This window comes from Cotesia glomerata, linkage group LG2 (assembly GCF_020080835.1).
Source record: "Cotesia glomerata isolate CgM1 linkage group LG2, MPM_Cglom_v2.3, whole genome shotgun sequence".
Classification (NCBI taxonomy): Eukaryota; Metazoa; Arthropoda; class Insecta; order Hymenoptera; family Braconidae; genus Cotesia; species Cotesia glomerata.
Window position 1 is genome coordinate 27899397 of NC_058159.1, and position 14628 is coordinate 27914024.

Genomic DNA, 14628 nt, shown 5'->3' on the forward strand with positions numbered 1-14628 from the left:
AAATTTTTTTGAAAATTTGAAAAATTTGTTAAAATTGTGATAATAAACTTTTTTTTTAATTCTTCATTTTTTTATGTATTTTTCAAAAAAAAATATATCAATAAAATCAAATAGAAATTTCGTTCAAAAAAATGAAAATTAAAATGTTTGACCCCACCTGTAAATAATTACCTTATTCGTCTTGATTCAAGACAATGAAACTCTTCAAAATTATTTTCTTGGCTTAAAAATTCCTCTTGATTCAAGTTAATTTCTTTTTATTTTTAGTATAAATGATTTAAAAAGATTGAATAAAAAAATTTAACTGACTTGACTAGAAAAAGCAACCAAACTCATAAATAATAAGATCAAGTATTTAGGGTTGTAGTTAGTAACCCTTTTATTTAGATCTCAATTGACTGTGGACTGCGAGTCCATATTGTGTAGATCATTGAAAGGCAAACTGAAGCCCTCATCCTCTGGGTAATTTCTCTACGACAAAAATATATTATACTTAGTGAATTATTTATATACATTAGTGTACTTGATACACCCATAAAGGTAGTCCATCAAAAAATAATCAATCGTCTCCTCCCTTGGGCATATTGAGTCGCGCCTACTGATATATATTTTTTTTTGGCATTAGCCATTTACGAACCCACGGGGTTTCCGAAAGAAAACGAGCGAGAGGGAGAAAAATTGAGTGTACGATAGAGACATTATCCCAGCAGGAGACGTCAAGCATATCAACATCACCAGGGAGAAATTCAGTATCCCAATATACTTTAGTGGTAGCAGCATTATTGCTTGACAGCCGGGTAGGTTGTGGCGATCAAACCACGAATTAAATCTGAACTGAAGCAGTAGCACACCTCGCGCCCACCGTATGTACACACCAGCTAAAAATAAAGTATGTACCCTAAAGTATTATTTAGTACAGAGTACAGAGTGGGTTAGTTTACTCTTTACAGGAACAAGAGCGAGCTAGGAAGTTTTACAGACATCTAGCGTACTTGGACCCCTTGTTTCCCGACGGGATGCCCCCTGTTGTTGTCCCGCGGGAGATCACTAGATTATCCCTCGTTGAGTCCGGCTGCCGCAAGAAAATTCGATTGCTGAAAGACCACCTTTATTATCTATTCTTTCTGCTGTCTTATTTAATATGACACACACGTCTTCTATTGGCTTGTTAATTATTAAAACAAATTTATTTTACCCACAAAAACTCTTGTTTAAATAGATTTATTTTTTTATAAAAGAAATTTGTTAAACAAAATTTATAAATGATTCTTAAATTTTTATAATTATTTAATTAGTAAGATTTTATTTAGATAAATATATTAATCAATATTAAATATATGTATTGCATAAATATTACATTAATCAATTAACATATTTTGAAATCAGAAATAATAAGAAATTTTTTTTTATTTATTTCAACTATAGCTTAATAAAAATAAAAGTAGTAAGCTTTGTTAAAATAAAATAAAATAAACATTTTTTTTTAACTATTAAAATAAAAACTCTAAAGTAATTAAATAATTAAATCTTACTTATTTTTAAATGAATTTTCTGACATGCATTTCATTTAATTGATAATCTTAATACTGATATTTTAATAACCCGGAAAAAATGAGTTATAATCTATATTATTAAGAGAATAAGAAAAATTTTGTGTCTAGGATATTCATATAATAAAATTGGTTTTTTTAGTGAAATTTAGTGTCACTGCAAAGGTCTCGATTTAAATTTTTATTATAAGTATTTAGGGTACATTCGAAAATACTCTATCTCTAGACACATAATTAAGAAATGACCTTGTATCTTGTGAACTATTGACATTTTTAAAGATATAAGCTCACCCCGACATTACACTCATCGAGACCTTTCATTTGAGTACCCACATCATTTTTTCATATATCATATATTTATATATATGTATATATGAAAAATATATCAAAATGCATATGGGTACTCAAATGAAATCTCTTGATGATTGTAACATCGGGATGAGCTTATATCTTTAAAAACGTCAATATTTAAGAAAGTACAGTGCAATTTAACATAATTAAGAAACGACCTTGTATCTTGTGAACTATTGACATTTTTAAAGATATAAGCTCATCCCGACATTACACTCATCGAGACCTTTCATTTGAGTACCCACATCAATTTTTCATATATTTTATATATTTATATATATTATATATATATATATGTATATATATATATATATATATATATATATATATATATATGTATACATGAAAAATATATCAAAAATGCATGTGGGTACTCAAATGAAAGCTCTTGATAATTATAACATCGGGATGAGCTTATATCTTCAAAAAAGTCAATATTTAAGAGTGTACAGTGCAATTTAACAAAAATCATTATTTAAGAAAACAAAATTTTATTTATTTATAGTTCACAAGTCACAGCAGTCACATAGTGACTGCAAGGTTGCTGGTAATAATTAATAATAATAAATGGAAATTATATAATTTTTTTTTGTGAGTATTGTAAAAATCTGTACTTTTTTTGTCATGTACCAATTTTCATGTCAATGCTAATAAAAGCCATAACAATAACAATAATAATAATAAAAGTTGAGTACAATAACGGTTATGTTAAGTGTTTAGTAAAGCCACAAGTTCTTAAACTTTAGCGGGTTATTTATTATGTATTAAAACCACAAATGGTGGTTGTACTTGTTGCAGAAATTGCTGGGAGCTGAGGGTACTAGTTTGCAGTGGCGGTTAATAGCGAGCCACCTGATCACCAGGTTTCTGAAGGAGGAACCTCTTGAAGAAATAAAAGACACTTGTGCGGCCACCCAGAGTTCACCAACGGCAGTCCTGATTCTTACCGAGCTGTTTACTGTTCTCGGTTACTTTGCCGTCAATAATACCGATAATCAGGTATGTAGAAATCTCGATCTGAAAAAATATTCATCATTAACTATTATCACAAATATGTTCGACAATAAAACTCCCAGAATCTTTTTTAGTGTTTTAAGTATAAAAAACAATAAAATAAAATAAAACTAAAGACTAACATCTACAGGCTTAGCAACAGCGTAACACACGGTAATTATAATCTAAAAGCTACGGTATACGGAGATGAGTCAAGGTTCCAAGTAGTAAATTTTTTTTTTAGCTGATAACGCAGGTATTGCTGGAATGTCCGTGTCTTGGCCTTGTTAATGCTTCACGGTAGCGATAGGACCTAGGACACATCAATTCGTCCCAGTTATCTTGGCTCCAGGTCCACAGTTTTGATTATAAAGACGCCACTACAATTTTACAAATATAATAGCTTTATTTTTTTATACCATCGGTTTTTTATAAAGGAAGAAAATAATCTATTAGCTGTTATACGTACACTAAAAAAAAAAAAAAAAATTAACTTGAACCAAGAAAATAATTTTTGAGAGTTTCATTGTCTTGAATTAAGTCAAGTTTTTTTAAACGTAGAAAAATTTCTTAGTTTAAGAATTTTTTGGTAATTATTTACAAGTGGGGTCCATAATATTTTTGGCTATATCTAGGCGAAAAATTAACATTTAAAATTTTTTTTTCCATTCTGCTTGTTTTTATGGTGCATTTATGATAAAAAATGTCGTGAAAGAAAAAAATAAAAATTTCAATATCTTTTTTGCCTTCAAAAGTTGGAAAAAATTTTGGCTCTCATGTTTTTGGATAAAATTTCAAATTTTTCTTATTTTGAAAAGTACATAAAAAAAAACGAACAATTAAAAAAAAATTTAATATCACAATTTTCTAAAAAATTTATAATTTTTTTTGAAAATTTGTTGAAATTGTAATAATCAACTTTTTTTTGTTTGTATTATTCATTTTTTTATGTACTTGTAAATATTTACGAAAAAGGTAATTATTTACAAGTGGAGTCAACCCCATTTTTGGCCATAACTAAGTGAAAAACATTTTCAAATTTTTTTTTTTTAATTCTGCTTCTTTTTACGGCGCATTCATGATAAAAAATATCGTAAAAGAAACAAATAAAGATTTTGATAGCTTTTTTGCCTTTAAAACGTGGAAAAAATTTTGACTCATTTTTTTGGATAAAATTTCTATTTTATCTTTTTTTGATATATTTTTTTTATAAAAGTACATAAAAAACGAATATTTAAAAAAAAAAAAGTTGCATATCACAATTTTCTAAAAAATTTAGAATAAAACTTAGAATATTTGTTAAAATTGTGATAATCAACTTTTTCTTTTTAAATTGTTCATTTTTTTATAAATTAAAAAAAAATATATCAATAAAATCAAATAAAAATTTCGTTCAAAAAAATGAAAATTACAATTGTTGACCCCACTTGTAAATATTTACCAATTTTATTACTTAAATCAAGAAGATAAAGTTCTCGAAAATTATTTACTTGATTCAAATTGAATTTTTTTCAGTGTAAGTATAATTTAACTTTGTCACTTTTAGAATAAAAAATTAGTAAAAAATCAAATTAAGCTTAAAAAAAACAAGAACCCAATGATCTTACTTCTGCCGACAAATTAGTGGCTCGTGGAGAGGCTGAAGGTCTTTGGAAGTGATTGTTGATGGTTCGTAAATCACCGTGTAAGTGAGATGATAGTACGATGAGGTAAAAGTAACATAAGTGAAAAGGATGCCAGACAAGAGTGTGGAAAGAGCCCACTTAAGAGGATGAGAGACGAATGCGTTGACGTGGAACGATGCACTCAGCATGTATTTCGACGCGTGCCGGGTCACAAATGCCTGGAATGTACGTACAATGTATAGATATATATAAGTCGCGCGGATGATGGCTGTAAGAACCACCACCGAGGAGGAATGGTAAAAAGCCTTATGTTACTATACGTCTTACGTCTAATATAATATATATATATATATACATACATAATATCTTAACGGCATTTGGTCGCGCATATTGATGGGAGGTCCGTTGAGTGTGTTGTGTCTAACAGCTTCTTTGCACTCATTCGCTCTTTCTTCGTCATCCATATTACATACTATATCTATAGATACCTATAAAATATATAATATTGTCTCATATGCTTTTACTTATAAATCTATCTACACATATACATACAAATACATAGATATTTATACTTTACCGACACATACCGCATATAGTACTAAAACTCCATATAATAATTTTAGTCCTTTACTCTTTGCCGATATATATGACTCGTAGACGCTAGACCCTAAAACCTGGACCATAGACGCCTTGGAACTCTAGTAATATATATGTATACATATATGTATATATATTAGCCACTAGTATTGCTTCTATCTTGTTCTTAAAGTTCCGATCTGATGGCAATTGCGAGATACACTTTACTTCCCGGGTGGTGCATTTATGACATTAAAGTTAGCAGTGACTTAAAAATTTTATAATTTTATTTAACAAACAAATTTTTTCCGAAAAATTTTTTGTTTATTACATTAGAGTTAGATGAAAATTAAAGTAGCAGATATTTAATAAGTTTTAGAATTTTTTTAAGAAATAAATCAGTACAAAAATAAATTAGAAAAAAATTGACATGTAGAAATTTAAAAAAATTAAAAATGCAATTTTTTAAAAATAAGTTTTTTAGAACAAATTTGTTTGTTACATAAAATTAAAAAATGGTCAAGTGACTGCTAACTTTAATGTCATTAAAGTTAGCAGTCGCTTGACCATTTTTTAAATTTTTTTAATAAATAAATTTGCTCCAAAAGATTGTTTCTAAAAAATTGCATTTTTTAATTAAAATATTTAATTTTCTAAATGTTAATTTTTTTTCTCATTTTCTTTGACATAATTTATTTGTTAAAAAAATTCTTAAAATTATAAAAAATCTGCTGAATTAATTTTTATTTTTTTTAATTTCTACATGTTAATTTTTTTTGCTATAATTTATTTTTCACAAAAACTATCAAGTATTAGCTAAATTAATTTTCATGGTGTATTTTGTAACAAATAAATTATGGCAAAAAAAATGACGTAGAAATTTGAAAAAAAAGCTAATTTTTTTAAATAATTTTTCGGGAAAAATTTTTAAATTTTATTTAACAAACAAATTTTTTCCGAAAAATTGCATTTTTTGTTTATAACATTCAAGTTAGTAGTCGCTTGACCATTTTTTAATAAATAAATTTGCTCCAAAAAATTATTTTTAAAAAATTGCATTTTTTATTTATTTAATTTTCTAAATATCATTTTTTTTCTCATTTTCTATGACACAACTTATTTGTTAAAAAAATTCTTAAAATTATAAAAAATCTGCTAAATTAATTTTAATTTTTTATTTTTTTAAATTTCTACGTCAATTTTTTTTTTGTTATAATTTATTTTTTACAAAAATTATCAAATATCGTTAAATTAATTCTCATGGTTTATTTTGTATTTTTTTTTCATTAATTAAATTAGAATTAAAAAAATATTGTAAAAAATTTCAGGCATTGGTTTTTAAATTTTCTACGTGTGGAAATTTTCAAAAATTTTTTTGTTACAAATTTTTAAATAAGAAGAATTCTAAAAATTGTCAGGTGTCTCCTAGCTTTATTTTCATTATTTTGTAACAAATTAATTATGACAAAAAAAATTGACATGCAGAATTTAAAAAAAAAATAAAAAAATTTGTTAAAAAAAATTAAAGAATTGTCAAGTGACTGCTAACTTAAATGTCATTGGTGCATTACTTACTAGACCTAAATAAGGGTTTAGAGGGTACAATTATGTTATTGTACTGGCATGGCGCCTGCTGCCGCTCTGGTGTGTTGTATGTGTTTGGAGTGAGTCGAGAGATAAATAAGGGACGGCTGTCACGAGGAAGAGCTCCGAAAAAAAAAAAAAATAAAATAAAATATAAAGTGAAAAATAAAAAAGAGACATTTTAAAAACGAGATTCATTTGAGATGATTCATTGAAGAGTATTTTTATAATTTTTTTTATTTTTTTCCTAAATCTCATTCCACGGTAAATTTAAGGAGTTGATTATTTTTATACTTTACTTCGTCGTAAATTTTTATTTTATTTTATTTTATAATGTATTAAGAGTTTTGTTTTTCTTCTCAGAGCTTTTTTAAATGCAACGAGGGTTACAGATCGTGGATTTGTTTAGGCGATGAATTCGTAAATTGTTTTCATTAATTATACACATGTAGGAGATGAGTCGGATTGACATTTGCATACAGACGAGTTTTTTGGAAGTTATAAACAAAGGCTAAGGCTTACCACATACTTCTTTGTTTTCTCAACGAACATCTTTTTGTTTTCTATTATATTTAATACTTATTCTTATTTTTATTCTAACCAGTGGAGGTATATATTTATGTACTCACTTTTTGACACATCAATGACTGTTTTATTTCGCTATTCCATCTTCCATAAGTAATTACTGATATTATTGTTGTTAATAGTTAATCCAAAGGCGAACAATATGCGGGTATATTCAAATTCTCAATTATTTAGCGTTTAATGCAGGTGAATACAAGTAACTTCCTCTACACTTGTTTTAAACTGTCACAGGTGAATTTGTCGGCGAATTGCAAGCGTGTTTTTTAAGTGTGTTATTGTTCTACTCAAGATATTTCCGTCTCACCTGGTTACCACTGTTTCCCACGGCTGTTTGGCCAGTTTATTAATAAGTCATATTCTTCTTTATAGTTTTTTTTTTTTTTTTTTTTTTTTACTTCAAGTCTTTGTTATATATTTATTGTGTTAATAAAAAAGATATTTATTTTTTATCCTTGCTGTATATATAGATATATACACTGAAAAAAAAAAAACGGTGTTAAAATGGACTCATTTTAACACCGCTATGTAACACCTGTGTATTAACACCGATGTAGCGGTGCTCTTTTGCGGTGTTAAAAATCCGGTGTAATATCGGTGTTAAACCGGTGTAATACCGGTGTAACAGTAGAATAAATTTACACCGTATCGGAGTATGAATATTACATGATCCATAAAACACAATTAATATTCAATATTTATCAAAATGAGACAAGTAACATTTGTTTAAGAATTTTCAACATATAAAATTACGCAGAAATCGATTTAATGAATGTTATACAACAAGTTAAATAGTATTTACAATATTAAATGTTTAGGAACAATATAATAATTATTTTCATCGTAACCATCATGATGTTTCTCATAATATAATGGATGTTTTAAACATGACAAATCTACAGCTGTGCAAAAATAAATTATCTATATGAAAATCATTTAAAAAACGTTCAAAATTGTCGTAAAATTGTTCTAAAAATGTTTCAAATTTGTTGTAAAAACACTCTAAAACTGTCCAAAAAATGTTCCAAAATTGTCTCAAAAATATCCGAAAAATGTCTCAAATGTATTCAAAATTTGTTCTCAAATAGTTAAAAAAATGTTTTAAGACTATTCAAAAAAGGTTCCACATAAGATTTAAGTACAAAATTTCAACTAAATTGCTTCAAATAAATTGCATTGATTCTAAAATTATTTTAGAAGTATTCCGAAAATCTTAAAAAAAATACTTAAAAGTTATGAAATAATTACTAAAATTCACTATTTTAGAGTTTCCGATTATCTATATGATGTCCTAAAATTGTCCTTTAATAATGGTGTTAAAGTAACACGGATCGAAAATTTACACCGAGAGAATTTCACACCACACGGCCATGTAAAGTGCTCTGGGTCCATTTTTACATCGAAATTTTTTACAGTGTTTTTATTTTAATCAAAAACTTTTATCTTTTTTATATTTTATTATTTTAAACTTTCTAAATTAAATATTAACTTTTTTTTGATTATTTATCTTTAATTATTAAACATAAAAAGTTTAATTATAAAAATTGTGTGACTTAAAATATTATCAACACCGGAAAATTTATAACACCGATTTAACACCGAAAAAAAATATTTACACCGCGACCGGTGTTACTGTTACACTGATTTCGGTGTTGAATTTAACACCGGAATTTTTAACACCGTACACCGCATGGACTCACACCGGTTTTTTTACAGTGTATAAATAAAACAGAGACATTTATTTTTTGTTACAGTTAGTTCTTCAGACCGCTGGCGCCGGGTCTAGTGTTCTTCAACAACTTTGTACATTACCTTTTCCATTTTATGGTGATCCTAGACTAGCGCCGTTTACTCTTCCGACACTTCTTGCGGCGACACATAAAAATTCTGAAGCTACTGCCGTCCTTTCATGTGAAATGTCCTACCAGGTAATCACACTGCATTTATTATTAAAAATATATATATTTTATATCACACGGAGAGCGAAAATTGTTTCTATAAAAATTATATCACTGATAGAAGGATTTGTTTATTTTTAACAAGCTTTATTAACTGTTAATAAATGGTTTTTTAACATCTTAGGATTTAATAAATATTTATTAACAATTAATAAATTATTTATTAAATATTAATAAATATTTTTTAACAGTTAACAAATAATTTATTAAGTACAATTTATTAACTGTTAATAAATATTTATTAATAGTTAATGAATATTTGTTAACTGTTAACAAATATTTATTTCAAACTAGCGTACCCAACCTACTTCGCCGGGTTTTATTTAAGCATACAGGAATTAAATTATTAAAAAGATACATCAATAAATATAACAATGAAACCACCACAATAATAATTATCATTCGTTCTTAATTTCATTTTCTTCTACACTGAAAAAAAAATGAACTTGATTCAAGAGAAAAATTCTTGAACCAAGAATATAATTTTGAAGAGGGTAATTGTCTTGAATTGAGTAAAATTTCCTTAAATCAAGAATTTTTCTACTAGAATTAAGAATATTGTTCTTCAAAATTATATACTTGATTCAAGAACATTTTTTTTTTCTGTGTACTTGTTTTTCTACCGGGTGAAGTTCATCACCTACACCCATAAACATATCAGTTAACACAATATTGTCTCTACGATGGACGCATAAACAAATGGGGCTTGCTTGAATATTCAAAATAAAAGTTTGTTGTAGGGCTTGCTCATTGAAAATATGAACAACCTGAAAATCGATTCATTAGGCTCGTTCGTTTACTAAGTTCTTAACTGGACTGAGCATAGATTAGTATACCTTGCATTGTTTTCTTATAGATATTCTTTAGAGAGAATGTAGTCACTTTTAGTTTTTGGTACAAGATCTGCTAAGATCTGCCAAGAGCTTAGTAAACTTGAACGAGGCCATTAGACATCTAATGCTGTGAATTAACTTATAATTTACCTGATGTTTATTAAGTTTGAGAATATAGAATGCCGAATAATCCCTCAACATCATTACATAATTAATATTATTATGCTCAAAAGCGAACATAATATAGTTCACTTTCCCAGATGATCTCACACCAATTACACTCGAAATTATGCCACCAATTCTTGTATAAGTAATAAAAAAAAATTAAATTTCCAAAATTCAATATAAGTACTTACTTCATTAATGACATAAAAAGTACTTACTTCATTAATGACTAAGTACTTACTTCATTAATGACTAAGTACTTACTTCATTAATGACTAAGTACTTACTTCATCAATGACTAAGTACTTACTTCATTAATGACATAAAAATACACGACATACGTGTTATCTTAAATCTTGAATTGGGTTATGAAAAAAATAGAATATAGAATATCAGTAATAAAAAATTAGTAATAAAAAAAATATCATTAACAATTCCAAAAAAAAAAAAATGCTCCGATTACCGCCAAACTTTACAGGATTACTCGCCGGGCTAATCTGAAGATTGTCCGGAAGATTCATTAAAATCTGTCCAGCTATTTCGGAGTCTATAAGGAGCATACATACAAACTTTCTCTTTTTATATAAAAAAGAAGAAGAAGATAAAAAGCAAAAATAGCAATTTTCTTTTGACACTTTTTATAACGCTATAGCTGGAATATATGATAATAATTCAATTTACTAAATAAATTAACGTTTTTAATATTTAAAAATCTTAAAAATAATTGTGAGCTGTGACAGAATTTGTTATTTTACAATAAACGTTATTATAATGTAATATAATTAATGCAAGTAATTTATAAAGATGATTTTTGTTTATAAGTAATCTTCATATGAAATTGCAAGCGAAACATATTCACTCAATAAAATATTTATTAACTGTTAATAAATACTTATTAACTATCAATAAATGTACTTTCCTCCCAAATAAATATTTATTGAATGTTAAAAAATATTTATTAAAATTTAATAAATTAAATAGGTGTTTTAAAATAAAAAAATATTTATTGAATGTTAAAAAATATTTAATAAATTAAATTATTAATAGTTAATAAATCCTTCTATCAGTGTACGGCAAATACTTTGAAGGAAATTATTAACTTTTAATAAAAAATATCCTTAATAATTAAATTTACAGCTTTTAGAAGAATATAGAGACTCGGAAGAAGGTAAAAGACATTCTTTAATTCGCTTGATGAAGGAAACAAACTCTCCATAAGCTCCAACTCAGCAATTGCGGATTTTCTTTATCACACACTTATAAAATAATTCCAAATAATGATTAGACTAGTAATTCTGGTTCTATATTGTTGATTTCTTCTAAGTTACCTTTTCATTGTGATCTTTAATTTACTATTACAATTTTTTTTTTTTTTTTTTTTTTTTTTGTTAAACTTTCACTGCTTTGACACTAAATATTATTTATTACGGTGGAAATGTTAAAGTTATATTTTTAATTATCATTATTATTTATTTAAAAGTAACTAACATGTTTTTTGTTGTAAGCAAAAAGCATTAAGTGCAATGTCCGGCCAATGCAATTGATAGTCTATTAATTATCAATTATACTTAAATAGAAAGGTACATTAGGTTGAATATTGAGTCTAATCATTGCGATAAGGTATAATTAATAAATAAATATAATAACTGATAATAATTAGCAGTAAAACAAGTTTACATAAATAAAAGTGTCATTGGTAGTTAGCTTGTTATGACGTTAATTTAATTACGAGAAGATATTTTTGTAATTTATTAATCAATTATTAATATATGCATATACAAATGGTATTAAAATAATTAGCAATTAACTGTTTGATATATTTTATGAAAGAAAAACTAAACTGTCTAAACTATTATATTAATTTTTTGCTATTGAAGATTTAAAATTTAACATTTAGTATTAATTATTAATAATAATTAAATTATTCTTAAGGGACTAAGACGGATAAATAATTTAACTGTTTACATTTATATATATAAGTAATAAGTAACACATTATAAAATTTTTATTTTCTCGCCTCTTACTTAAATTTTAATTTACAGCATGTGAATAATCTTATTATTTACATTTTAAAGTTTAACCACTCTCAGTATAGCTTTGATTTAATGGTCTCAAGAGCCAAATTGAAAATTACACATTTGCTAGTAAAGTTTATACACAACACAACATAACATACACTCTACTTGGTACTCTTGTGAATTGCCACGTTTTCATCCACAACAAACTCAAACATATTAAATATATTATATACAGAAAAATACATTATAATATATTTATTCTAGTCTCCTTTTTCCCTAAGGGTTTTTAAGAAATTGGAGAAGCTAGTCAGCGAAGAAAATGAAAATTAAATGTACTGTCCGCAAAAAAAATTTATGTTGTTTACTTATTTTCATTTCCTCATCTCCTAAGTTATTAAATTTAAAGATTGTAATTTATTTTATTACTGATATTTATTTTAAGAAAGTTTATTTAAAGAAAAATTCTTGGGTCAAATGAATACTACCGGATTTATCTAATTTGATAAATTGATTTATTCAATTTCAATTAATTGCTAATCTATATTATTAAGAGGATAAAAGAAATTTTATCTCCAAGATAGTCATATGCTCTATTTCTAGATACATAATTAAGAAATGACCTTAATCTTCTGAACTATTGACATTTTTAAAGATATAAGCTCATCCCGATGTTACTCTCATCAAGAGCTTTCATTTGCGTACCCACATCAATTTTTCATACATTTATATATATTACATATATGTATATATAAAAAATATATGAAAATGCATGTGGATACTCAAATGAAAGCTCTTGATGAGTGTAATATCGGGTTGAGCTTATATCTTTAAAAATGTCAATAGTTAAAAAAGTACAGTGCAATTTAACATAATTAAGAAACGACCTGGTATCTTGAGAACTATTGACGTTTTCAAAGATATAAGCTCATCTGGATGTTACATTCATCAAGAGCTTTCATTTAAGTACCCATATCAATTTTTCATATATTTATATATATATTATATATATGTATATATGAAAAATATATCAAAATACATGTGGGTACTCAAATAAAAGCTCTTGATGAGTGTAATATCGGGTTGAGCTTATATCTTTAAAAATGTCAGTAGTTAAGAAAGTACAGTGCAATTTAACAAAAATCATTATTTAATGGCGTAAAATTTTTGATTATTGATAAGTATTTCTATTTTTAATCTAAACAATAATAAAATTGCAACTATTTCTTCCTTTATTCAATCAAAGTCATGTTTTATTTTCAATATTAATTTATAAATGTTAATACTTTAAAATCTTTTAATACAATATCCATAAAATATATACACAAAAATATCCATTAATATTTGTTTTATGTTTTAATAAAAACACACTGTGTATTAATCTATGTACGCAGTGTTTTTGGTTGTGATAAAAAAGCAAACATTATTGAATTAAATTTCATGAGTGAGTTCAACGGTGATAAAAACAAAAATGTGTAGCATTGAGTTACCTGGCGAGAAAGGCCAGTGATGATGGATTTTATACTCTCTCTCTCTCTCTCTCTCTCTCTCTCTCTCTCTCTCTCTCTCTCTATATATATATATATATATATATATATATATATATATATATATATATATATATATATATATATATATATATAAGTATGTATACATGTCTACATAAACGTGATACCGGACTCTGTCGATCGATGTTCATCCCCGTAAAAGGGTGGGTGGTACCGGGTGCCAGTGGACGCGAAGGCTGAAGAGTAACAGAGAAAGCAGAGGCTGAAAGCGTAGTTATCATTGAAGTAAAGAGAGATATAATAGTGTAGAGGAAGAAGAAAGTAATAAAGGGTACACTACACTAGTCGGCGTTGTGTAATAAGCGTAATGGATATGGTATCCCTGCCGCGGGCATACTCATCAGTTGCTCGCACGAGCCTGATACTATGGCTGTTACAATTAACACGAGTTATAATTACGTGACTTGCTTATCCGCCAAAGGCTCGGTACCAATTATATCCCGGAATATGCATGTATAATTGAACGTTTTAAAAAATTATTCTTTTTTCAAATTAAGATCCAGAAGAGTGATCTAAAATTGATGATGATCTAAAACGGGAAACTGATAAAATATTTGTAAAAAATGGAATAATTTCATGGTAAAATTTAATAAACTCTACACTGAGAGGAAAAATTTATTTTTTAATAAATCAGCAATGTAACAAGAAATTAATTTGTTAAAAATTTTCTTTCTTAGCTAAAGAAATAAAAATTTTTCTCACAGTAACTTTTTTGTTAAAAAAAAATTTGGATGAAAATTGTTTTTTACTTTTTTCCCAAATCTAGAAAACTTTTTTTCACTAATAAAGTTACTAAGAGAAAAATTGGTAATTATTTACAAGTGGGAT

The 14628-nt window shown here is 26.5% G+C and overlaps 2 protein-coding genes across 2 annotated transcripts in view; one reads left to right on the forward strand and one right to left on the reverse strand.

The window, feature by feature from the left end:
- The window catches only part of LOC123260125 (S phase cyclin A-associated protein in the endoplasmic reticulum), a 40180-nt gene extending 28670 nt beyond the window's left edge, over window positions 1-11510 (forward strand). The window contains exons 8-10 of the mRNA XM_044721080.1: window positions 2700-2900; window positions 9016-9189; window positions 11355-11510. Coding sequence (XP_044577015.1) covers window positions 2700-2900; window positions 9016-9189; window positions 11355-11435 — 456 coding nt within the window. The 3' untranslated portion in view covers window positions 11436-11510. The remainder of the gene's footprint in view (window positions 1-2699; window positions 2901-9015; window positions 9190-11354) is intronic.
- On the reverse strand, window positions 3188-5360 carry LOC123260127. Its single transcript, XM_044721085.1, has 3 exons — window positions 4879-5360; window positions 4502-4737; window positions 3188-3274 (listed from the first exon to the last, which is right to left on the reverse strand). Exons 1-3 carry the CDS (start codon window positions 4981-4983, stop codon window positions 3232-3234), a joined length of 384 nt encoding a protein of 127 aa, XP_044577020.1. The 5' UTR covers window positions 4984-5360; the 3' UTR covers window positions 3188-3231.
- Window positions 11511-14628: the final 3118 nt, after the last annotated feature.

Bases quoted from the DNA above. Each gene is read 5' to 3' on its own strand.
- LOC123260127 (XM_044721085.1), bottom strand. From the start codon at position 4,983: ATGGATGACGAAGAAAGAGCGAATGAGTGCAAAGAAGCTGTTAGACAC. The intron at 4,738-4,878 runs GTATGTATATAT...CGTACATTCCAG, and splicing joins AAATGCCGTTAAGATATTAT to GCATTTGTGACCCGGCACGC. The intron at 3,275-4,501 runs GTAAGATCATTG...GTAAAATTGTAG, and splicing joins CCACTAATTTGTCGGCAGAA to TGGCGTCTTTATAATCAAAA.